This window comes from Serinus canaria, chromosome 25, assembly GCF_022539315.1.
Source record: "Serinus canaria isolate serCan28SL12 chromosome 25, serCan2020, whole genome shotgun sequence".
Lineage (NCBI taxonomy): Eukaryota > Metazoa > Chordata > Aves > Passeriformes > Fringillidae > Serinus > Serinus canaria.
The window spans coordinates 11,724,791-11,748,292 of record NC_066338.1 but is presented as its reverse complement, the minus strand read 5'-3'; the positions used below and the strand labels follow the sequence as shown (position 1 = coordinate 11,748,292).

The window sequence follows — 23,502 nt, the reverse complement described above, 5'->3', positions numbered from 1 at the left end:
CTCCCCGAGCTGCTGCACTGCCTCTGCCGCCTCTGCCGCCTGCAATTATTTCCCAGGGTGACAAATGATTAATTCTGCTCAGGAGCTGAGGCTTTCTGCAAACTCACCCGAGCAATTCCCTGGCAGGCTCCGCGCCGCCCCCCCGGGCAGGGAATGCTCCGTGCCAGGGAAAGTTTCAGCGAGATCTGCTTCAAAAAATCCCCGGTGCCAGCTCCGGGGTGCTGCCCCTCTGCCAAGGGACTTGACCCTGCCAGTGGGGTGTGCCAGCTGCCCACCAGACCCCGCTGGTGCCCAGGTCCCCAATATTCCTACAGGAACGAGGATTTTTGGCACTGCAGCCTAAAGATGCATCAATTATCCTGGCCCTGGAGCAGACGCAGGCGGGTAAACTGAGGCACGGACCGAGCTTGGCTGTGAGTGTTGTGCTGCCAGGCCGGCTCTGACTGCTCCCACCACCCCAGCGGGGCTGGCAAAGCCCCTCGGCTCCTCCACCCACCTCGGCCCCGCCGCAAAAGGGGTTTTACATGACAAAGCCTCTGTTGGCTACCGGGACCCCCCCGCGGCCCCTTCCCAGTCCAGCTGAAGCTGCCAAATCCCAGGAATAACCACCCCAAGAGCATTCCCGAGCCATGGCGGGGTCTGGGGGGGGGGGGGGGGACGGGACACCCCCATTCTCTGCTCCCCCACTTCTGCTGCATCGGGTTAGCACCGTACCCGGGCTGAGCATCCTCCTCATCCTCCTCTCGTGCGGGCTTTGCCAGCTGCCAGGAGGGAGGGACGGGGAGGGACGAGCAGCCTGCCAACACGGTAGTATCTTTTTTTTTTTTCCTTCTTAATTAGGGGAAGGAATAAATATAAAAGGAGGAGGGAAAGGGGAAGGGAGAAAAGAAAAAAAAAAAAAAAAAGCGGAGTGGAGGACACGGACACACACACACACAGAGGAGCCTCTTTTCTCGGTGCCTGCACTTATGCCTGGTGCAGCTCCTTGCCAGCCCTGCTGCCGAGCCGCTGCCCGCGCTGCCCCGGAGGAGCCGCAGCTCAGCCGCACGGACGGGCCCCCGGGCCGGGGCTGCGGCCACGCACCGAGCCAGGTGAGCTGCCGGGATCTGCGGTGCCCCCGGGATCTGCGCTTTTCATCCCGGTCTCCCCTTTCACCTCCACGCGGGCAGGAAGCGAAACGGGAGCCGAGCGGGCGTGGGATGCCCGGAGGGTTTTTCCCCGCGGGGGGCACCGGGCACCGTCCTGCCCTGCAGCGGGGGGTGCTCGGGGAGCTTTGTCCTTGTCCCCGACCCTGCCGAGCGCAGCTCCGCGGCTCGGAGCGGCTCCGCAGCGCCGGGGGCACAGCGGGGGCTGGGGGGGCGCCTGCGAAGTTGGGAGGAGAAAGGACTTTGGTGCTGCTGCAGCCTGGAGCTCAAACTAGAGCCAGCCTGGAGCCAGCCTAGAGCTCAAACTAGAGCCAGCCTAGAGATCAAACTAGAGCCAGCCTGGAGCCAGCCTAGAGCTCAAACTAGAGCCAGCCTAGAGATCAAACTAGAGCCAGCCTGGAGCCAGTCTAGAGCTCAAACTAGAGCCAGCCTGGAGCCAGTCTAGAGCTCAAACTAGAGCCAGCCTAGAGCCAGCATAGAGCTCAAACTAGAGCCAGCCTAGAGCCCAGCCTGGAGCCCAGCCCAGAGCCCGGAGCCCAGCCTTGACCCAGCCTAGAGCCCAGCCTAGAGCCAGCCTAGAGCCCAGCCTTGACCCAGCCTAGAGCCCAGTCTAGAGCCAGCCTAGAGCCAGCCTAGAGCCCAGCCTAGAGCCCAGCCTAGAGCCAGCCTAGAGCCCAGTCTGGAGCGCAGCTCGGCCGGTGGCCCCTCCAGCTGCGGGGCTCCGAGGGGTTGGGCACAAAGGGCATTTTCTGGGCTTTTTCCTCAGGAACACCATTTGGGGAGAGGGGCTGGGGGTCCAGGATGGGGCTGGTGTGTTCCCTTTGTCCTGCAGAGTCTCAGATCCTTGTCCCAAGGAGGCTGTAGCCAGGCTAGCAGTGCAAAGGGAAACTGAGGCACGGAGCCGGGCAGGGATCAGGCTCCCCCTACTCCTTCCCGGCCGTGTCGCTGTGCTGGGCTCAGGGGCAAACTGCCAGGTCTGGCGGGGGGGCTGGGGCCGAGCCCAAGGTTTGGGATTTTGGGGTGGTTCTCCCTGTCCTCCTCCAGCTCTCTCTGCTGCTGTCCCAGCGCTGGAGGCAGGAGGGGGAGGGGGGGAGATGTTTCAGGATTTTCACGGCTTTTTCCAACCGATCAGCCCCGCTGTGAAGTCCAGACCCGCCGGGGGGTGTCCCGGGGAGAGGGAATTTTCCGCAGTCGGAGCATTTCGTCTCCAGGGTGGAGGGGCTGCCCTTGAGCATCCCTGCCAGGGACCTCTGCTCCTGTCACTTCTCCGAGCTCAGCCCACCCTAGAACCTGTTGCTCTTCCTTCTGGCCGCCCAGCGGGTGGGAGAATCCTCCCTGTGCCCAGCCCGGAGCCCTTTGCAGCTCCTGGGCTCAGGCAGGGCAGGGAGCGGCCGAGCAGGATAGTTTAGCGCTGCTTTTCAGGGAATGGCTTCAGACTGGGGAAACTGGGAGGTGGGATGAGGTTGTGCTGGGAGGGGGGAGATGCGACTTTGGCAGCGGGGCTGGCTCCCAGCTGAGCTGCGGTGCTGAAATCCGAGACCCCCACCCTTCCACCCGCACTACTGCCCCACCTCGTGCCTCAGTTTCCCCAACAGAGCCTGGGAAGGCGGGGGTGGGTGTGCAAACCTTTCACGTGTGCGTGTGACACACTTACCCAGGGCTACACGTGCTGTTGTCCCTGGCGGCTCCTGCGGGCTCCGCTCGCCCCCCTCCCCTCCGTGCGGGGCTGAATTTCCCCGGGGACCCTCCCGCGCTCTCCGCACCCCCCTGCAACAAGGAGCCCCTTTCTTCGGGGGGCTGGAGCTCCTGGCAGCTGCAGGGAACCCCCTCCTCCCCACCTGCTTCCGGCCTTTCAGCTCGGCCAGCGCCGCTGCCAAGAGCCCGCCGGGCGCTCCCCGCGCATCCCGGGGCTGGCATTGCCTGGCACGGCCCCGCTCCCACCGGGGACCCCTCCGGTGGCCGCAGCCCACCCGCCAGCGGGGGTAGGGACTGATCCTGGAGGCAGCGCCGGTTTGCAGCTCCGGGGGGGCGGACACGGAGCAGGCACGAGCGAACCCCGGCCGGGGCTGCGGCTCCGTCCCCACGCCCGTGCGGCAGCCGGGGCGATAGCGGCGGGTCCGGAGCCCTTTGCCGGTGGGGACGGGGCTGGAGCGGGGCCAGGCTGTGCCGGAGGCTGCTGACTCATTCTGCAGCTGAGCATCCCTGGAAAGGCACCGCTCTGCTCCCTCCTCCTCCTCCGGCTCGCTGCGGGCTGGCAGGGCACCTTGGGAGCGGCGTGAGCAACCATCACGTGGAGGGGACAGGAGAAAACTCCCCTCTGGAGATGAAAAGGGACATCGCAAACCCCGCTAAGGGACATCCACAAACTCCCCTCCGGAGATGAAAAGGGACAGCACAAACCCCTCTAAGGGACATCCACAAACCCTTCTCCGGAGATGAAAAGGGGCAGCACAAACCTCTTTAAGGGACATCCACAATCCCCCTCTCCAGAGATGAAAAGGGACATCCACAAACCCTTCTCCAGAGATAAAAAGGGACATCCACTGGCAGCAGTTCCTGTGCTGAGCCCTGGCCCAGGTGCTGCAGCCCCAGATCCTGCAGGTGCCACCTTCAAGGAGCCAGCTCTGAAAGCAGGGCCGAGCTCAGGGGAGAAAGGAGGAGCAGTGCTGTCCCAAAATAGATTTCAGCTCCATTTTCCACCTGGTTTCCCCCAGAAATGGAGGTTAGCTGGCACTGCCACGTGCCTGCCTGTGTGTCTGTCTGATCCCGGCAGCTCCTGAGCTCTGAGGTCTCTGGGACAACTGAACCTCACGGGTTGCTGCCATTATAATTATTCAACATTTTTTGGCTGCTCTTCTCTAGTCCTGCTCTCAGCTTTTCCCTCAGAACTTGTGGGTTGAAGGATTTTCCATTTGTGGCAAACAAGAAAAATACCCAAGGCAAAAATCCAACCCCAAACCCCAAACCTTAGAGCCGCTGGTCATCACCCGCGGGCAGGGTGAAACTGGCTTTAACCCTTTCCACACCCCATTCCCAGTGCCAGCACACACTCAGCGATGGCACAGGAGGAGAGCAGACACTCCAGCTTGCCCAATTCCTGTGGAATTTTATCTCTTGGATTTCCTCCCCGGGATTTCAGGGCCGCTGTCTGCGCCACCACGGCGCCTTGGGGACGGGAAGAAAAGGTGCCAGTGACAAAAGCCTGCCTTGCCTGGCTGCCCAGGGGGTGGCACCAGCCCCCGTGCTGGAGCCTGGCCACGGCTGCCATGCGGGAGGGTTTTGTGCCTCGCTCCAGAACCGTGGGGCTGCATTCAAAATATCTGTCTGGAGCACAGAAAGCTCCTGCCTTGGCCCTGGCACCGCTGGGCAGCTCCTGGGCAAGCCAGCTCTGGCTGCCCCTGCTGGGAAGGGGACGTCTGTGGTCTGCACTGGATGGTTGGTGCCCATGGGGTGTGGTGCCAGGGGCTTTTTGTTGGTGTCAGGAGCTGTGCATGCACAGTGCCTTGTGCCAGGGGCTGTGCACCCGTGGTGTGAGGTGCCAGGGGCTGTGCACCCCTGGTGTGTGGTGCCAGGGCAGTACATCCATGGTGCCAGGGCTGTGTGACCATAGTGTGGGGTGCCAGGGCTGTACATCCCTGGTATGTGGTGCCAGGGATATACATCCATGGTGTGTGGTGCCAGGGTTGTACATCTGTAGTTCCAGGGGCTGCCCATCCATGGTGTGTGGCGCTAGGGATATACATCCATGGTGCCAGGGGCTGTGTGTCCATGGCTCCAGAGGCTGCCCAACTATGGTGTGAGGTGCCAGGGCTGTACATCCATGGTGCCAGGGGCTGTGCATCCCTGGTGTGTGGTGCCAGGGGCTGTGTGTCCATAGTGTGGGGTGCCAGGGGCTCTCCATCCATGGTGTGTGGTGCCAGAGGCTGTGCACCCCTGGTGTGAGGTGCCAGGGCTGTGTGGCCATGGCTCCAGGGGCTGTCCATCCATGGTGTGAGGTGCCAGGGCTGTGTGGCCATGGCTCCAGGGGCTCTCCATCCATGGTGAGAGGTGCCAGGGCTGTGTGACCATGGCTCCAGGGGCTCTCCATCCATGGTGAGAGGTGCCAGGGCTGTGTGACCATGGGTCCTGTGGCTCTCCATCCATGGTGTGAGGTGCCAGGGCTGTGTGGCCATGGCTCCAGGTGGCTGCCCATCCATGGTGTGAGGTGCCAGGGCTGTGTGGCCATGGCTCCAGGGGCTGCCCATCCATGGTGTGAGGTGCCAGGGCTGTGTGGCCATGGCTGCAGGGGCTCTCCATCCATGGTGGAGGTGCCAGGGCTGTGTGGCCATGGCTGCAGGGCTCTCCATCCATGGTGTGAGGTGCCAGGGCTGTGTGGCCATGGCTCCAGGGGCTCTCCATCCATGGTGTGAGGTGCCAGGGCTGTGTGCCATGGCTCAGGGCTCTCCATCCATGGTGTGAGGTGCCAGGGCTGTGTGGCCATGGCTGCAGGGGCTCTCCATCCATGGTGTGAGGTGCCAGGGCTGTGTGACCATGGCTGCAGGGGCTGTCCATCCATGGTGTGAGGTGCCAGGGCTGTGTGGCCATGGCTCCTGGGGCTCTCCATCCATGGTGAGAGGTGCCAGGGCTGTGTGGCCATGGCTCAGGGGCTGCTCCATCCATGGTGTGAGGTGCCAGGGCTGTGTGGCCATGGCTGCCAGGGGCTCTCCATCCATGGTGTGAGGTGCCAGGGCTGTGTGGCCATGGCTCCAGGGGCTGTGCCATCCATGGTGTGAGGTGCCAGGGCTGTGTGGCCATGGCTCCAGGGGCTCTCCATCCATGGTGAGAGGTGCCAGGGCTGTGTGACCATGGCTCCAGGGGCTCTCCATCCATGGTGTGAGGTGCCAGGGCTGTGTGGCCATGGCTCCAGGGGCTGTGCATCCATGGTGTGAGGTGCCAGGGCTGTGTGGCCATGGCTCCAGGGGCTCCACCATGGTGAGTGCCAGGGCTGTGTGCCAGCTCCGGGGCTCTCCATCCATGGTGTGAGGTGCCAGGCTGTGTGGCCATGGCTGCAGGGGCTCTCCATCCATGGTGTGAGGTGCCAGGGCTGTGTGGCCATGGCTCCAGGGGCTCTCCATCCATGGTGAGAGGTGCCAGGGCTGTGTGGCCATGGCTCCAGGGGCTCTCCATCCATGGTGTGAGGTGCCAGGGCTGTGTGGCCATGGCTCCAGGGGCTGCCCATCCATGGTGTGAGGTGCCAGGGCTGTGTGGCCATGGCTCCAGGGGCTGTCCATCCATGGTGTGAGGTGCCAGGGCTGTGTGGCCATGCTCCGGCTGTCCATCATGGTGTGGGCCAGGGCTGTGTGGCCATGGCTCCAGGGGCTCTCCATCCATGGTGTGAGGTGCCAGGGCTGTGTGGCCATGGCTCCAGGGGCTGTCCATCTGTGGTAGTTGGTGCTGGGGTGTGTGTGCACTGTACGTGGTGCCCAGGGCTGGATTCACAGCCTCTCCCTGGAGCAGTGGTCCCCTGGGCACACTCTGGTGCCACAGCTTGAGGAGGGTCACAGGTGACCAGGGCAGCATGCTGGCAGGCTGTCCCTGCAGCCAGTGACTGGACACGGCCCAAGCTGCTCCTGCGGCTGCTGAAATCGATACAGTGCAAAGAGCTCATAAATTACAAATCTGCTCTGAGTCTCAGGCTGCTCTGCTCCCAGGCAATGGCACAATGCATCCCTGGCACTGGAGGCTGAGGAGCCCCAAGGAGCCTCTGCAGAGGGGTCAGGGGTATTGGAGCAGTGCAGGCAGGGACGTTTCCCCACATTCCCAGCATCAGCCTCCTCTCTGGATGGCTGCAAGAGCAGCAAGGCTGCAAGAGCACCCAGAGCCCCCCACAATGTCCCTGTCACCCCCTGTGCTGCTCCCCAGAGAGGGCTGGGTGATGGCAGTGCTGGCCACTGGGCTCTCCTTTCAGCAAGAACACCCAGAGCCCCCCATGACGTCCCTGTCACCCCCTGTGCTGCTCCCGGAGAGGGCTGGGTGATGGCAGTGCTGGCCCCTGGGCTCTTCTTTCAGCAAGAACACCCAGAGCCCCCCATGATGTCCCTGTCACCCCCTGTGTTGCTCCCCAGGGTGATGGCAGTGCTGGCCCCTGGGCTCTCTTTCAGTGCTGGTCCCCAGCCTGCCGGTGGGAGCCCTTTGTGCCAGGCAGCCTGAGAGAGGCACGGGACATAATGGCTGCTTTGGGCAGCCTCGCTTTTCCCAGCCCGCGCACGGGGAGCCTCCGGCGTGAGCTGAATGGCAAAGAAGCCGTCCTGCTCCTTCCCTCCCCCTCTGCCCCGGGCTTTGTGTGCTCTGGGCTGTCCCCCCCTGCTCGCTGACCTCAGCTCCCTCACGAGCCACCCCTGGCAGGGCACGCGTGCACGAGCGCACACACACGCGTGTGCACACCTGCGGTGCACGGCAGCACCAGCACACCTGTGTGCCCTGTCTGCTCCCCGACCTCCCTCAGCACCTCCTTCCTGACCAAACCCTCCCTGAGGGTTCTCACGGTGGCACCACGGGCACACGGCCCTGGTGCTGGCATCGCCTCCCTGCCCGCTGCCGCCAGCTCTTGGGCTGGGACCATCTGTGCTCTCCAGGCCAGGCTGGACACTGCTGTCCCCAGGGGACCCAGTCCCCAGGGAAGGTCAGAGGGGCTGGATGGCACCCAGTGGCTCCCAGCCAATGCTCCTGGTTGTTCATGTTGTCTTCTTCCTCTTGTGAGCCGGGGCACCTTCCCTTCCCTTCCCTTCCCTTCCCTTCCCTTCCCTTCCCTTCCCTTCCCTTCCCTTCCCTTCCCTTCCCTTCCCTTCCCTTCCCTTCCCTTCCCTTCCCTTCCCTTCCCTTCCCTTCCCTTCCCTTCCCTTCCCTTCCCTTCCCTTCCCTTCCTTCCCTTCCTTCCCTTCCCTCCCTTCCCTTCCCTTCCCTTCCCTTCCCTTCCCGTCCCTTCCCTTCCCTTCCCTTCCCTTCCTTCCCTTTCCCTTCCCTTCCCTTCCCTTCCCTTCCCTTCCCTTCCTTCCCTTCCCTTCCCTTCCCTTCCCTTCCCTTCCCTTCCTTCCCTCTTCCTTCCCTTCCCTCCCTTCCCTCCCTTCCTTCCCTTCCCTTCCCTTCCTTCCTTCCCTTCCCTTCCCTTCCCTTCCCTTCCCTTCCCTTCCCTTCCCTCTGTGCCCCACTGCCACATCCATCACCCCACACCCCCTCAGGGTCCAGGGGATCTCCCCAGCCTCTTTCCCTCCTGCAGGGATGGGAGATTTTTGGTGCTTTTATGGATTCTGAGCACAGCTGGTGGTTTTTGCTTCCCCCTTGCAGGGCAGAGCATGGCCCCGGCCCTCGCACTGCTGCTGCTCTGGCTGTTTGTCCCCACGGTGCTCCCGGAGGTGTTTGGCCCTGGAGATGGCACAGGTAACTCAGCACCACGTGTGCTGAGTGGGGGTCTCGGGGGGCCCCTCACGCCAGCCCTGCTCACAGCCCTCCTCTCTTCTCCCTCCCAGAGGACCCCAAGGCTCTGCAGGTGTCCATCCCACGGCAGCCAGCCCTGGAGGCCGTGCTGGCAGGCGATGTCACCATCCCCTGCCTCATCACCTACCTTGGCCCCCAGCCCACCGCCAGTACGGGCGGCCGCCGCGCCGTCCTGGGGACACCGCGGGTCAAGTGGACCTTCATCTCTGAGGGCAGGGAGGTGGAGATCCTGGTAGCTCGTGGGGACAGGGTGAAGGTGAGCGAGGATTATCGGCTGCGCGCCTCCCTGCCCATCTTCCACCAGCGCTACACCAACGCCTCGCTGCTGCTCACCGAGCTGCGCCCCAACGACTCCGGCATCTACCGCTGCGACGTGCAGCACGGCATCGAGGACGGCCACGACATCCTCCACGTCAAGGTCAAAGGTACCCCACGGTGGGCAGAGGTGGCATTTGGGGCAGCCTGGGGCCCTCTCCTGGCTTGGCAAACGCCTCCTGGATATTGTAGCAGGACCACCCCCAGCAAGGGAATAACGTGCAATGACTCCCGCAATTTCAGAAGGCTGAACAATTGCTTTAATAATCAATTGTTTATTAACGAATTGCTTTAGAAGCAATTAGTTTATTAGCTTATTAACTAATTGCTTTATTAAGCAATTAGTTTATTAACTAATTGCTTTATATTAGTTTATTAAGCAATTAGTTTATTAACTAATGGCTTTATAAGCTATTATACCTGTATTAAACTAGGCTCAAACTATCCTATCCTATCCTATCCCATCCTATCCCATCCTATCCCATCCTATCCCATCCCATCCCGTCCTGTCCCGTCCCGTCCCGTCCCATCCCATCTTATCCTAATCCTATCCTATCCTATCCTATCCTATCCTATCCTATCCTATCCCATCCTATCCCATCCCATCCTGTCCCGTCCCGTCCCGTCCCGTCCCATCCCATCCCATCCCATCCCATCCCATCCCATCCCATCCCATCTTATCCTAATCCTATCCTATCCTATCCTATCCTATCCTATCCTATCCTATCCTATCCTATCCTATCCTATCCTATCCTAATATACTATAACATACTATACTAATACTAAAGAAAGACCTGTGACCCTTTTCCGACAGCCACACCACAGCTTTGACCTAATTGGCCAATCAATCCAAACAACCACCACCAGAGTCCAATTAACAAACCCCTTCTGGTAAACAATCCCCATAACACATTCCACGTGTGCCAAACAACCAGAGCAGCATGAAGAATTGTTTTCATTCCCTTCTCTGAGCTTTCTCACCGCCTTCCCCAGGAGAAATCCTGGGGAGGATTTCTCTGTGAAGAGAGCTGCGTCCACACCCTGGGTGCAATTGTGGGGGGCTGCTGTGAAGCCCCTTGCCCACGGCCGTGTGTGCCCGCAGGGGTGGTGTTCCACTACCGGGAGGGCTCCATGCGCTATGCCTACACCTTCTCCGAGGCGCAGGAGGCTTGTGCCAGGATCGGTGCCAGCATCGCCACGCCCGAGCAGCTCTACGCCGCCTACCTGGGGGGCTACGAGCAGTGTGACGCCGGCTGGATCGCCGACCAGACCGTCAGGTGGGCACCGCCATTGCCCAGGCCTTGTGCCCGGGGCCTCGCCCTGTTGTGGTTTGCTTTTGGGTTTTAATTGTTTAATTCGTAACATGTTCGATTTTTCTATGTTAGAAAAATGGTTCCATAATGCCCTGTTCAGTTTCCCAAAGGGTTCTTCCCAGAAATTGTCCACCCCATATTTTCCCACTTTTCCTTATGTCAATCTCCATGTCAACCTCCTCCACCCCTCCCACGTTTCCAAACTCTCCCCTGTCAACCCTCTAAACCCAGCTCCTGTACCTTGTCAGTTATGGTTTGCCACACCCCTCTAGCCAGAAAGTTCTATGTCAGTTATGCTGTTTCCCTTCACCATTTGCCAATTATGTGTTCACTCCTCCCTCCTTCCCCATTGGTGTTAGGCTGATGTTAACCCACCCCATGTGTGGCGGTGTTTGCAGGGGTCCCAGGACGAGGGAGGAGATGAGAATCTTGACTCCCTGTTTCAGAAGGCTGATTTGTTATTTTATTATATCTATTATATTAAAAGAAAAGGATATATTAAAGTTATACTAAAAGAATAGAAGAAAGCATTTCATCAGAAGGCTAGCAAGGAAAGGAATGGAATAATAATAAAATCTTGTGACTGACCAGAGAGTCTGAGACAGCCGGACTGTGATTGGGCATTAATTAAAAACAACCACATGAGTCCAATCAAAGACACACCCGTTGCATTCCACAGTGGCAAATAATTGTTTTTCTTTTCCTCTGAGCATCTCAGCTCCTCAGGAGAAAAAAATCCTAGCAAAAGGATTCTTCATAAAATATGTCTGTGACACCCATGCTCCTCCTTGTTAGCCCCTGATTGGTTTGTTGTCAGTCTCCTCCTTTGAGACTGCCCCCCTTTATAAACTGTTGTAATCCCCTTGTCAGTGCTCTTCTGTCTGTGCTCCCTCAGAGTTTGTTTGGTTGTAACACCTTGGCATTTCTCTCTTGGAGTTTGTTTGGTTGTAACACCTTGGCATTTCTCCCTTGGGTTTGTTTGGTTGTGACACCTTGGCCCTTCTCCCTTGGGTTTGTTTGGTTGTGACACCTTGGCCCTTCTCCCTCGGGTTTGTTTGGTTGTAACACCTTGGCCCTTCTCCTTTGGTGTTTGTTTGGTTGTGACACCTCGGCCTTTCTGCCTCGGAGTTTGTTTGGTTGTGACACCTTGGCCCTTCTCCTTTGGGTTTGTTTGGTTGTGACACCTTGGCCCTTCTCCCTCGGAGTTTGTTTGGTTGTAACACCTTGGCCCTTCTCCCTCGGAGTTTGTTTGGTTGTGAACCCTCTGCGTGCGCTCCCTCAGAGTTTGGTTGTGACACCTCGGCCTTTCTGCCTCGGAGTTTGTTTGGTTGTAACACCTTGGCCCTTCTCCTTTGGAGTTTGTTTGGTTGTGACACCTTGGCCCTTCTCCCTCGGGCTCCAGGTGCGGTATCATCGCCCGCCGGTTTCCCGGGGAGTCACCAGCTCCCCTGTGCTCTCCTGCCCCAGGTACCCCATCCAGACCCCCCGTGAGGCCTGTTACGGAGACATGAATGGCTTCCCCGGGGTGAGGAACTACGGAGTGGTGGACCCCGAGGACATGTACGATGTGTACTGCTACGCTGAGGACCTGCCAGGTGCCCGTGGTGCCACCTCTTGCCCTCCTCTGCTTTTGCCCCCACGCTAACTTGCCCCTGTAATCCGTTGTGAACCCAAGTGGAAAAGCTGCAGGCGCTGTCTCTCGGGTCTGGGGACTCTCTGTGCAGCTTCTAAAGCATTCCTGGTTCAGTTAGGAGGGGTGTGGGGTCTGTCCCTGGCAGCAGGCAGTGCCCAGGCTGGGCTGTGCCAGCCGTGATCTGCCCCAGACCAGCAGCACACTTGGCTGGGTGCTTTGGGGTTTGGTTGTGTGCGTGCCGTGCTTTGCATGAGATGCAGGGCTGCAGATCCTGCCTGGCTCTGCGTGCCTGGGGGTGGCTGGTCCCTCCTTTGGGGGTCCCCACTGGCGGTGGCAGCTGCTGTGGGGTCGGTTGGTGGTGGCAGGCGGGTGGTGGATGTGGGGGACAGGGAGGCAGGGGCAGCTGTGGGGCTGGTTTGTGCTGTGCCTTGGGGCAGCGGTCCCCAGCCCTCCTGAGCATGAAGCCTCACCATGGTGCTCACTGGGCTTGGAGGTCTCCTCAGAAACGTCCCACACATGGATTGCTCCGTGCGGGGCATGGACCTGCTCCTCTGCAGTCCTGTTCAGGGGTGCTTCAAATCTCAGCTCTGTTTGCAAGGGCAGCAATCGATCCCATGTGGCGTGAGAGCTCCAGACATGCCTGCATGCTGGCTTTCTGTGTATGGGCAGGGAAGCAGGTGGGGAAGCACTCAGAGGTGCAGGCAGGAAAGTCGGGAAGCACTCAGGAAGGCAGGCAGGCATGCAGGCAGGGATGCAAGGATGCAGGTGGGAATGCAGGCAGGGAAGAACTCAGGAGAGCAGAGAGGCAGGCAGGGAGGGAGGGATGCAGGCAGGGATGCAGGGAAGCAGGCAGGGAGGCACTCAGGAAGGAAGGCAAGGATGCAGGCAGGGAAGCAGGAAAGCAGGCAGGGATGCAGGCAGGGATGCAGGCAGGGATGCAGCCCTCCTCCAGCCCCCGGTGTCCCTCCACACTCCGCAGCCTCCACCTCCACACCCGCTCCTGGGCTCCTGCAGAGAGTGGAGGAGGTGAGGGGGCTCCCGCAGCCCTCACCCCCCTCCCCAGCTCTGATCCCGTCTCCCTCCTCTCTCCGCAGGGGAGATCTTTTTGGAGACGGCGCCGGACAGGTTCACGCTGGAGGAGGCGGCGCAGCGCTGCCGGGCGCTGGGCGCGGAGCTGGCGAGCCCGGGCCAGCTGTACGCAGCCTGGAACGCGGGGCTGGACGCCTGCAGCCCCGGCTGGCTGGCCGACGGCAGCGTCCGCTACCCCATCGTCACCCCCCGGGAGCGCTGCGGCGGGGCTCTGCCCGGCGTCAAAACCATCTTCCTCTTCCGCAACCAGACGGGATTCCCCGACGCCCAGAGCAGATACGATGCGTACTGCTTCCGAGGTAAAGAGCGGCACCCCCTGCCCGCCCGAGCTCCCAGGCGGGGACTGGTGGGAGGCCCCGGGAAGCCTTCGGGCAGGGGTGCATGTGCCCGGCGGGGCAGCAGGCTGGGGCTGTGCTGGGATCCCTGGGTGCTCTCGGTGCCCGTGCTGCGCTGTCGGGGCGGGGCAGGGGTGTTTGGTACCGTCTGAAGCTGCTGTGTTAGGACAGGGGTGCCTTGCATGCCGATAGAGCTGAGAGGGGAGGCGTAACCTGCATGTCCTGACACTGCATGCTGACACCTCGATGCTCTGCACGGTCCTGACACTGCATGTTGACACTTCTCAGTACAGCAGGGGTGCTCTGCAGGGTCCTGACACTGCAAAGGGACAGCTCTCAATATGGCAGGGATGCTCTGAGGGACACAGCAGTGCATGCTGACAGCTCTCAGTACTGCAGGGATGCTCTGCATGGCTCCAGCAGTGCATGCTGACCCCTCTCAGTACTGCAGGGATGCTCTGCATGGTCCCAGCAGTGCATGCTGACAGCTCTCAGTACTGCAGGGATGCTCTGCATGGCTCCAGCAGTGCATGCTGACCCCTCTCAGTACTGCAGGGATGCTCTGCATGGTCCCAGCAGTGCATGCTGACAGCTCTCAGTACTGCAGGGATGCTCTGCATGGCTCCAGCAGTGCATGCTGACCCCTCTCAGTACTGCAGGGATGCTCTGCATGGTCCCAGCAGTGCATGCTGACAGCTCTCAGTACTGCAGGGATGCTCTGCATGGCTCCAGCAGTGCATGCTGACACGCTGTGGCAGAGGAGGGTGGCCCTGCATGTCCTCAGTGCTTGGTGCCAGTTCTCTGTGACAGACCAGGGGTGTCCTGCATGGCACCATTGCCCTGCATGGGCTCCAAGGGCACAGCTCCAGGAGGGTTCATCCCCCAGGGCTGCAGGCCTGGGGAGCGCTCCTGGGGCCCTGGGGCTGTGGGGCACAGCCTGCCAGGCTGGGCTGGGGTGATGCTGGGCAGGAAGGAGACCTGTGGGGAGCAGCGAGGTGCTGCCTGTGAGCAGTGAGAAGGAAGCAGAGCTGTCCCTCCACTCCTCCTGCCTGACCCCACATCTCTGTGTGTCTGCTCAGGGCCGTGAGGGCTCAGTGCGGGGATGCTGAGCATCTCTGGGCCTCAGTTTCCCCATCTCTCAGCAGGAAAAGCCCGGGTTAGGCAGGATGGACCCGTGCCATGATTCCCCAAGCTCTGTAACCCACTAACCCCCCATGCATGTCTGCCCTCCCCGGGGTGGGTACAGGAGGATCCCCACAGGAAGGGGAATGCAGGGTTTAGGATCTGGCCCCACCATGTGCTGCTGAGCCCTATGGCTCCTGTTGGGGCTGGTGGCACTGCCAGCTCTGCCAGCACCTGGGAGGGCCTGATCCTCCCCCATGCTGACCCCATCTAGAAGGGGAAGGGGAGGCTGAGGAGAGCTAGCTCTCTACTGGGGTGCCAAGGCTCCAGGCCTGCTACGGGGTGAGCTCATCTCTGAGCGCTGCGGAGCCAGGACAGGACAGTAATACCCCACTTTCTTTCTGCCCACAGAAGGGACAAACTCTTTCCCTGAGGCTGCAGGAAAATACCAAGGCCAAGAGCCCGAGGAGAATCTCCTCCAGGAGATTGTCACAGTGGCAGAAAAGCTGGAGGAGCTGCAGCTGCCCAGAGCGCACGTGGAGCTTGAGTCGCGAGGGGCGATTTACGCCGTCCCTCTCTTTGAGGACCCTGACCTGGGCAAGCCGAGCCAGTCCCCTGAAGACACCCTGGGGCCAGGGGCCCGGCACCCTCCCCTAGCTACCTCCGTGTCTTCAGGTCACCCCACCCCCGCCTCCCCTTTCCCCACAGCCCTGGCCAGCCCCGAGGCAGGTGTCCCGTTTCAGCTGGGGAGCTCATCCCCTGCCCAGCAGTGTGGGGGACAGTGGGGACTGTCCCTCGCTGCTCGATGGAGCAGCTGCTGTGGCGGTGCCAGGGCTGGGGCACAGAGAGCAGCCACAGAACGGAGGCACAAGGAGAGGGCAGAGGCACCTGAGGGTGCCTGGGTCACCCCAGCTGTCCCCACGGCTGGGGCACCGGTGTAGGGCAGTGCAGGGACAAAGGGACACCTGCGTGTCCTAGCATGCAGGGCCTGTGCTGGAGCGGGGTTTGGCAGCACCAGGAGCTGCAGCTGGCAGCTGGAGGGACACGAGGCGAGCTGCAGCGGTGAGGGGCTGAGCGTGGCTCTCAGCGCTCGGGCCAGAGCTCGGTCCGCCGAGCCCGTGCGGAGGGGACAGCGTCACACGGGCTCGGGGACACTCCCATCTCCCCGCACACCTTTGTGCGAGCGGGATGGGCAGCGCTGGCAGTGCCCACGGGATGGGCAGAGCTGGCAGTGCCCACGGGATGGGCAGAGCTGGCAGTGCCCGCAGGAGGGGCAGAGCTGGCATTGTCCACAGGATGGGCAGCGCTGGCAGTGCCCGGGATGGGCAGAGCTGGCAGTTCCCAGGGGATGGGCAGTGCCCGTAGGAAGGGCAGCGCTGGCAGTGCCTGCAGGATGGGCAGTGCTGGCAGTGCCCATAGGAAGGGCAGTGCTGGCTGTTCCCAGGGGGTGGGTAGTGCCGGCAGTGTCCGGGGGATGGGCAGCGCTGGCAGTGCTTACAGGATGGCAGCGCTGGCAATGCCCGCAGGATGAGCAGTGTCGGCGGTGTCCGGGGGAAAGGCAGTGCTGGCAGTGCCCGGGGGAAGGGCAGTGCTGGCAGTGCCCGGGGGATGGGCAACGCGGGCAGTGCCTACAGGATGGGCAGCGCTGGCAGTGCCCGGGGATGGGCAGCGCTGGCAGTGCCCGTAGCAGGGGCAAATCTGGCAGTGCCCGGGGGAAGGGCAGCGCTGGCAGTGTCCGGGGGAAGGGCAGCTCTGGCAAGTGCCCGTAGGAAGGGCAAAGCTGGCAGTGCCCACAAGATGGGCAGCGCTGGCAGTGCCGGTAGGAGGGGCAGAGCTGGCAGTGCCCTTAGGATGGGCAGCGCTGGCAGTGTCCGGGGGAAGGGCAGCGCTGGCAGGTGCCCGTAGGAAGGGCAGAGCTGGCAGTGCCCACAGGATGGGCAGCGCTGGCAGTGCCCGCAGCCCTGGGCTCTGGCTGGCCCTCACTGCTTTTCTGCCTTGCCCTTTGCAGAGGAGGAGCAGGGAGCAGCACAGGGCAGGGGCCCTGGCAGCGCATCAGTGGAGAGCCCGGGCGGAGGGCAACACCCCGGCCAGCCCACGGAGCCAGAGGGACCCACCGGTGCCCCAGCAGGTGACACGGAGCCTCCCGAGGGCTTTCCTCCTCCGCCCGGCCCCGCCACCCCCACACAGCGCCCGGACCATCCGCGGGGCGCCTTGGGGCGGCCGGCCAGCTCTGCCAGCCCCGGGCCACCAGGGCACCGTGCGACATCGCCAACCGGTGCCGCTTCTGCCACCTCGACAGAGAGCCGAGAAGCCGCTGGAAGCCCCCGCCGCGGGCACAAGTCGGGCGGGGCGAGCACCCCCTTTTCTGGCGCTGGGGACGCCGAGCTCTCCGGAGACGTGGGGGAAAGCCCCGGGGCGCCCCCGCTGCCCCCCGCGCCCTCGCAGCCGCAGGAGGAGGGAGAGGAGCAGTCGGGGGCCGTGTGGCTGCCTTCGCCCGCGGCCCCGGGGCAGCGCAGCACCGCACCCGCCGTGACTCCGTGGCACGCAGAGCTGCCCCGCAGCAGCACCGCACCGGCCCCGGCGGGAGAGGAGGCGGCACCGCCGGGCACAGACCGAGGGATGCCTGCTGCAGCTTCCGAGGAAGAGGAGGAGGAGGAGGAGGAGGAGGAGGAGGAGGAGGAAGAGCAGCCTGCTCCCTCTGTTGCCACCGTGGAGGGTTTCCTTTCGGCCGTTCCGGGAGAAGCAGGTGGGACCCGCAGGGATGGCCTCAGCTCTCCCCGTCCTGGCACCTCTGGGGTGGTCGTGCCCGGGACCCCGCGGGGGGAGCCGGCCCCCAGCACGGCTGTGCCCCTGCCCGCCCTGCCCACCGAGCGGGCCAGCGTCGGGGCGGGCGCCTGCTCGGCCCGGGGTCCCTGCCGTGCCACCCTTGCCCTCGGGGCAGCCGTTCTGGCTGTTCTGTGGCACTAGAGATAGCCAACACCTTTCCTTCACGCTGTGCTTCCCTCTGTCTGTATGTCTGTCTGTCCGTGTCTCCTCTCTCTCTCTCTCCTCCTCAGCTGGGTAAGGGAAGGTTACAGGTCTGGAGAAGCACATATTTGTCAAACAAATTGGTCTGATCTCTGCATGCACTTAAATTTCTTCTACTTCTGTGAAGTGTTTTAATGACTGTTTCCATGAAAAAGCCCGATAAGCAAAAGGCGGCCCCAGTCCCTGCTCCGACTAACCGTGGTACTAATAAAGGGAATTAAAAGCTTTGTAGAACAAGCATCTCGGCGAGCTCTTCCCTTCGTCCTTGCGCCCGCTCCCCTGCGCCTCTCCCACTGACGAACTAATCCCCGCCCCCGGCCCTGCCAGCCCCCGGGAATGGGGTGGAAGGGACCCCTGGGGGGCTCTGGGAGGGCTGGGGCTGCTTCGCACCCTCCATGTGGCCCCCAGGGACTGACCCTGCACTGCCCTGGCAGGGGGGTGAGGGCTGGACGCTGCATGGCATGAGCAGGGGGACACATGGGGGACCCTGATGGGTCACGGGGTGCAGAGCCCCACCAGGACCGCCCCGCCTTGTGCAGCTCTCAGTGGCCAGGCACCCTAAAATCACTGCAGAACCCTGTGGACTACCTCCCCCTGCCCCCCCTCACCCCCCCACCGGGCTGAGACGGGTGAGCAGAGAGAACACGAGCTGCTGCTGCTGTGGGTGGGTGGGTGGGTGTCACCCACCAGCCCCACTCTGCCCCCCCGGGGGTGATCCCAGCTCTGATGCCCACCCAGCTGCCAGTCCCCTACCACTTCTGCCCCATCCCACTCCCTGCAGAAGAGGGCACCCAGTGGAGTCCCTGCACCCCCGCCCCCGCCAAGTCTGGCAGGGCCCAGCCCTGCCCAGGGCACTGAGGAGGCTCTCTGGAGGGTGGCCAGACCCCGTGGGATGGCTGCCTTTGCCTTGGCAAGCAGAGATGCCCAGGAGGAGCCAGCCATGTGACACGAGGGCCCTGGCTCACCCATCCCGTCCCATGCCTCGCTCTGCTGGGGATGGATGAGCTGCACACCCCCAGGGAGCCACCAGCACCTCCTGGGGAGGGGTGAGAGTGGCAGCATTGCCCTTGTCACGTCTCCACGAGCCCAGCACCATAAAAGAGGGCATGATTAGGCTGGAGTGGGTCAAGGACTTTGAGTGTGCCCTGGGCTGGTGCTGGCAGCAGCCGTTCATCACGCTCTGAGCTGGGAGCACACGCTGTGCTCCAGGGGCACTAATGACCGGAACGGGCTCCTGGGGAAGTGCTGGCTGAGTTATCAGCCCTGGCCAAGCTGGAGGTGACACCAGAGGGACAGGCCTGCAGTCACCTTGCTGCCAGGCCAAGGACACGTGGCTGGGATGTGCCAGCAGCTTTATGGTCTGCGTGCTTCCCTCCCAAACACTGCATCAGCCCAGGGAAAAGCAGGAGCTGGGGCTGGGCAGAGGGAGTGGGCCAGGGGCTGGTGTGGCAGTGAGCCCAGGGAAGGGGAGGTAAGAACATCCAGCTCCCACCTCTGTGCTCCAGGGGGAGGCCAAAGCCCCAGGTCTGGCCAGCTCTGGGCCAGGGCTGCTGAGCTGTGCACACCCAGTGGTGGAAGGGCAGTGTGGGATTGCTCCAGGCCTGTCCTGGTGCACCTGAGAGCCTCACCTGGCCCAGAGCTGGTGGCCCCAGAGCCAGCTCAGAGACCTGCTGGCTGTGGGATGCTGCAGGGAGGAGGCTGTTGAGCTCTTGGGTCAGGAGGGAAAGAAAGACTCCAGTTTTCAGGTGGATCAGAAGGCTCTGTTTAATGAAAGGAGAGGGTCTTTTTATGATGTGACTCTAAGGTGATTGGTCTCAAAGTAGAAACATCTCACATTATTGGTGAGCTCAAAATTGGAAACATCTAATTGGTCTCAAAGTACAAACATCTCACACTACTGAACAACACACTGTGGAGAGCCACAGCTCCAAACAATGACTACAGAAAGAGAGATAATAATTGTTTGAATTATTTCCTCTAAGATTCCCAGGCTCAGCCTGGGAGAAATTGTCTGACCTGAGGATGCCCAGGAGGCCGTGGCACTGCTGGGCACCGAGGAGGTGCCCAAGCTCTGCGGTGAGCACGGCTGCTGTCCCTTGCAGGTGGCTGTGTCCCCAACCCCTGCCTGAACGGAGGGACCTGCGTGGAGGACGGCGCCCAGCTCACCTGCCTGTGCCTGCCTGGCTACGGGGGCAGCAGCTGTGAGAGACGTGAGTGCCCTGGGTGCCACCCTGGCCACATGAGTGCCCTGGGTGCCATCCTGGCCTTGTGAGTGCCCTGGTGCCATCCTGGCTATGTGAGTGCCCTGGGTGCCATCCTGGCCACGTGAGTGCCCTGGGTGCCATCCTGGCCATGTGAGTGCCCTGGGTGCCATCCTGGCCTTGTGAGTGCCCTGGGTGCCATCCTGCCCACATGAGTGCCCTGGTGCCACCCTGCCCACATGAGTGCCCTGGTGCCACCCTGCCCACGCTGCCCAGCTCCTGCTGCAGCCCGGGAGGCACAAATGAGGGGCAATGAGGATCTTGGGGGGAATTGGGCTCCGTGCTGACCCTCTCCTCTCTCCCCTGGCGTGGCTCAGCCCTGAGGAGGTGCAGCCCCGGCTGGGACAGCTTCCAGGGCGCCTGCTACAGGCACTTCTCCACCCGGAGGAGCTGGGAGGATGCAGAGAGCCAGTGCAGGCACCACGGGGGGCACCTGGCCACCATCCTGACCCCCGAGGAGCAGGACTTCATCAATGGTATGTGACACTGCTGCATGCCTCCCTCCTGCCGGGCCCTGGACCTGCAGGGCTGGGCTGGGGGTTTGACAGAAGGTGGAGCCCAGCCCTTCAGGGCTGAATGGACACACAGACAGACAGGCCAGAACACGGATGGTACACGCAGAGCCACGGGAGCAGACAGGTTCAGTTGAAATGTGTCCAGGGAAGGGAACAGAGTGGGGAAGGGGCTCTGGGGCACCTGAGGGAGGGGCTCAGTCTGGAGAAAATGAGGTTCAGGGGGCACCTTCTCACTTTTTACAGTTCCCTAAGAGGAGGCTGGAGTCCCTCGGGGGTCGGGCTCTGCTCCCAGGGAAAAAGGGACAGGAGCAGAAGTTGCACCAGGGGAGGGTTAGGCTGTGTCTTGGGAAAATTCCTTCATGGAGAGGGAGGAGGGACTGCCCAGGGGAGTCCCCATGGCTGAAGGGATTTAGGAGACCTGTGGGTGTGGCACTTGGGGACAGACGTGCCCCTGGCTGTGGGGAATGGCTGGCCTCGATGATCTTGTCCCTTTCCCAACAAAATCCCACGGTGCAGGGATGGGTGGGCAGAGCAGCAGGGGGGTGGGTGTGTGAATTTGAAGGCAAAGCCATGACCTGCCTGAAATCAGCCCTGGAGGGATGGGGGAAGGCAGAGGGAGGCAGAGCAGGGGACAAGTGCCGTGGGAAGGGGACAGAGAGCAAAGGGGCCTGAAGGAACAAGAGGGTGGAGGAGGAAGGGGCAGGAGACATCACAGGAAGCTGCAGGGACACGAAGGGACGGGCAGGGAGCTGCAGGGCCCGGCAGGGACTGGCTGGGCCAGAAAGGGAACAGGTAGAGCCAGGTGGGGACTGATGCGGACAGGTGGGGACCTGCGGGGACAGGTAGGGACTGGCATAGCGAGGTAGGGACCTGCAGGGAGAGGTGGGGACAGGCGGAGACAGGCGGGGACTGGCAGGGCAAGGTGATGACCTGCAGGGACAGGTAGGGACCTGCAGGGACAGGTGGGGACAGGCGGGGACAGGCGGGGACTGGCAGGGCAAGGTGATGACCTGCAGGGACAGGTAGGGACCTGCAGGGACAGGTGGGGACTGGCATAGCGAGGTAGGGACCTGCAGGGACAGGCGGGGACTGGCATAGCCAGGTAGGGACGTGCAGGGAGAGGTGGGGACGTGCAAAACCAGGTGGGGACCTGCAGGGACAGGTAGGGACTGGCATAGCGAGGTAGGGACCTGCAGGGAGAAGTGGGAACAGGCGGGGACAGGCGGAGACTGGCAGGGCAAGGTGATGACCTGCAGGGACAGGCGGGGACAGGGACAGGTGGGGACAGGCGGGTCCCGGGCTCTGCCGCCCTCTCCCGGCCGGCCCTGTCCCGCCTCTCCGGGGCTGAGGGGTAAAGGGGTTCCCCGATGTCCCTTCTGGCTGTCCCCAAACCTCCCAGCACCTTCCCGCTGCAGGCCGAGTGACACCCCCACCTCCCAAACCTCCTGCGGCCGTTCAGGGCCCTCCTGACAGGTGGCACCTGGCTGTGTCCCTGTCCCCACCACACCCCGTGTCCCCCAGACCAGTACAGGGAGTACCAGTGGATCGGCCTCAACGACCGCACCATCGAGGGCGATTTCCAGTGGTCTGACGGGAGCCCCTTGGTAAGTGGGGCTGCCAAGCCCCGTGTGCCCTCACAGGGGGCACCACCCCGCCTGGCACCTCCTGATCCTCCCCCAGCCCGGGCTTTGGGGCTCCCAAACAGGAGCTGCCTGCCTCACCTGGCTGAGCATCCCCAAGGGAGTCACACCTGGGATGTGGGGACCCCCCGAGGTGGCACCTCCTTCCTCAGGGGGATGGCGCTGCCGGGAGGCTGCCAGTGCAGGTGTGCCCCCCACAGCCGCGGGGTGTGCTGGATGCCCCGTGCACCCCGTGCCCCCTGTGCCCACAGCTCTACGAGAACTGGCACCCCGGGCAGCCCGACAGCTACTTCCTCTCCGGGGAGAACTGCGTGGTCATCGTGTGGCACGACGGGGGCCAGTGGAGCGACGTGCCCTGCAACTACCACCTGTCCTACACCTGCAAGATGGGGCTGGGTAAGCTGGGCTGCCCCTGGCTTGAGGAAGCAAAGGAACTGCACAATTTTGTGAAATTGTGGAGCCGGTGTGTTTGTGGCAGCGCTGGATGCATGTGGGGATGGTTCCCCTTAAATGACACGAGTACCTCTGGGAGCTCCAGATCCTGTTTTAGCTCCCTCTCAAATCCACGTGCACGCCATTTCACAATTGTTCATAATTTCACGTTTCACAATTTCCCAGTAGGTTCATACATATTCCTTCCACTGATTTCGCGTGGCACTTGCCGCTAATTCTTCTTTATCAGCAAGAATTCCTGGGTCACGTTGCCCTGCTCTGTCTGTCTGTCCCCCTTATCTCTGTCCTTCGGCTGAAGCAGTTTCTCCCAGCTTTGGTTTTTAGGAGAACAGGCAGTCAGACCAAACAGCGATGTTTGCAAGCTAGAGACCTAACTCACAGATGTACATTTCACCCAAATCAAAATGGATTTCTGCTCTGGAAAATTTCCACTCTGTCTCAGCCCCACCCCAGGAGGGGCTTCACCACCACCTCCACAGTGGGGAAACAAGTCCGGGGCGTGGGACCTGTTTGGGCTCTCTGGGGCTCGCTCTGGGCTGGGGGGGCTTTACTGCAATGCCCCTGCTGGTCTCTAGGCTGGGGGAGCTTTACCCCCGTTTGTGCTCGGGGCTGGGGGGGCTTCACCCCATTTTGGGCTTTCTGGGCTGGGGGAGCTTTACCCCCATTTGTGCTCGGGCCTGGGGGGGCTTCACCCTATTTTGGGGTTTCCGGGCTGGGGGAGCTTTACCCCTCTTTGTGCTCGGGCCTGAGGGGGCTTTACTGCAATGACTGCCCCCCCTTGCAGTGCAGTGCGGGCCCCCCCCCGCCCTCAGCAACGCCCGAGCCTTCGGCAAAGCCAAGCAGCGCTACGAGATCGGCTCCACCGCCCGCTACCGCTGCCGGCCCGGCCTCGCCCCGCGCCGCTCGCCCATCATCCGCTGCCGGGAGGATGGCACCTGGGAGCCGCCCCAGCTGGTCTGCCGTCCTGGTGAGTGGTGAGCTCCCCGGAACACCCCCACCCCGAGGCGTTTTCCCTTCACCCGGCGCTTCTCGTGTCCCCCCAGGCGTGGCTCAGCCCCACAACGAGTGAGGGAGTCCCTGGGCTGGCAGCCAGCAGCTCCCCAAGGCCTGGACTGGTGTGGATGGGGACGGCACTGGGACCTCGGAGTGAAACCTCGCTGTTGGGTGTCTGCCCCCTTGTT

The 23,502-nt window shown here is 62.3% G+C and overlaps 1 protein-coding gene across 1 annotated transcript; it reads left to right on the top strand.

The window, feature by feature from the left end:
• Positions 1–629: 629 nt before the first annotated feature.
• BCAN (brevican) lies at positions 630–23,496 on the top strand. Its single transcript, XM_050984809.1, has 14 exons — positions 630–807; positions 8,469–8,561; positions 8,651–9,043; positions 10,036–10,210; positions 11,714–11,841; positions 12,974–13,267; positions 14,837–15,100; positions 16,434–17,171; positions 19,555–19,662; positions 20,031–20,189; positions 21,750–21,832; positions 22,120–22,264; positions 23,106–23,288; positions 23,365–23,496. The coding sequence occupies exons 1-14, from the start codon at positions 630–632 to the stop codon at positions 23,388–23,390; spliced, it is 2,967 nt and encodes a 988-aa protein (XP_050840766.1). The 3' UTR covers positions 23,391–23,496.
• Positions 23,497–23,502: the final 6 nt, after the last annotated feature.

Bases quoted from the DNA above. Each gene is read 5' to 3' on its own strand.
- BCAN (XM_050984809.1), top strand. From the start codon at position 630: ATGGCGGGGTCTGGGGGGGGGGGGGGGGACGGGACACCCCCATTCTCT. The intron at 15,101-16,433 runs GTCACCCCACCC...TGCCCTTTGCAG, and splicing joins AGCTACCTCCGTGTCTTCAG to AGGAGGAGCAGGGAGCAGCA. The intron at 17,172-19,554 runs GTGGGACCCGCA...TGTCCCTTGCAG, and splicing joins GGCCGTTCCGGGAGAAGCAG to GTGGCTGTGTCCCCAACCCC.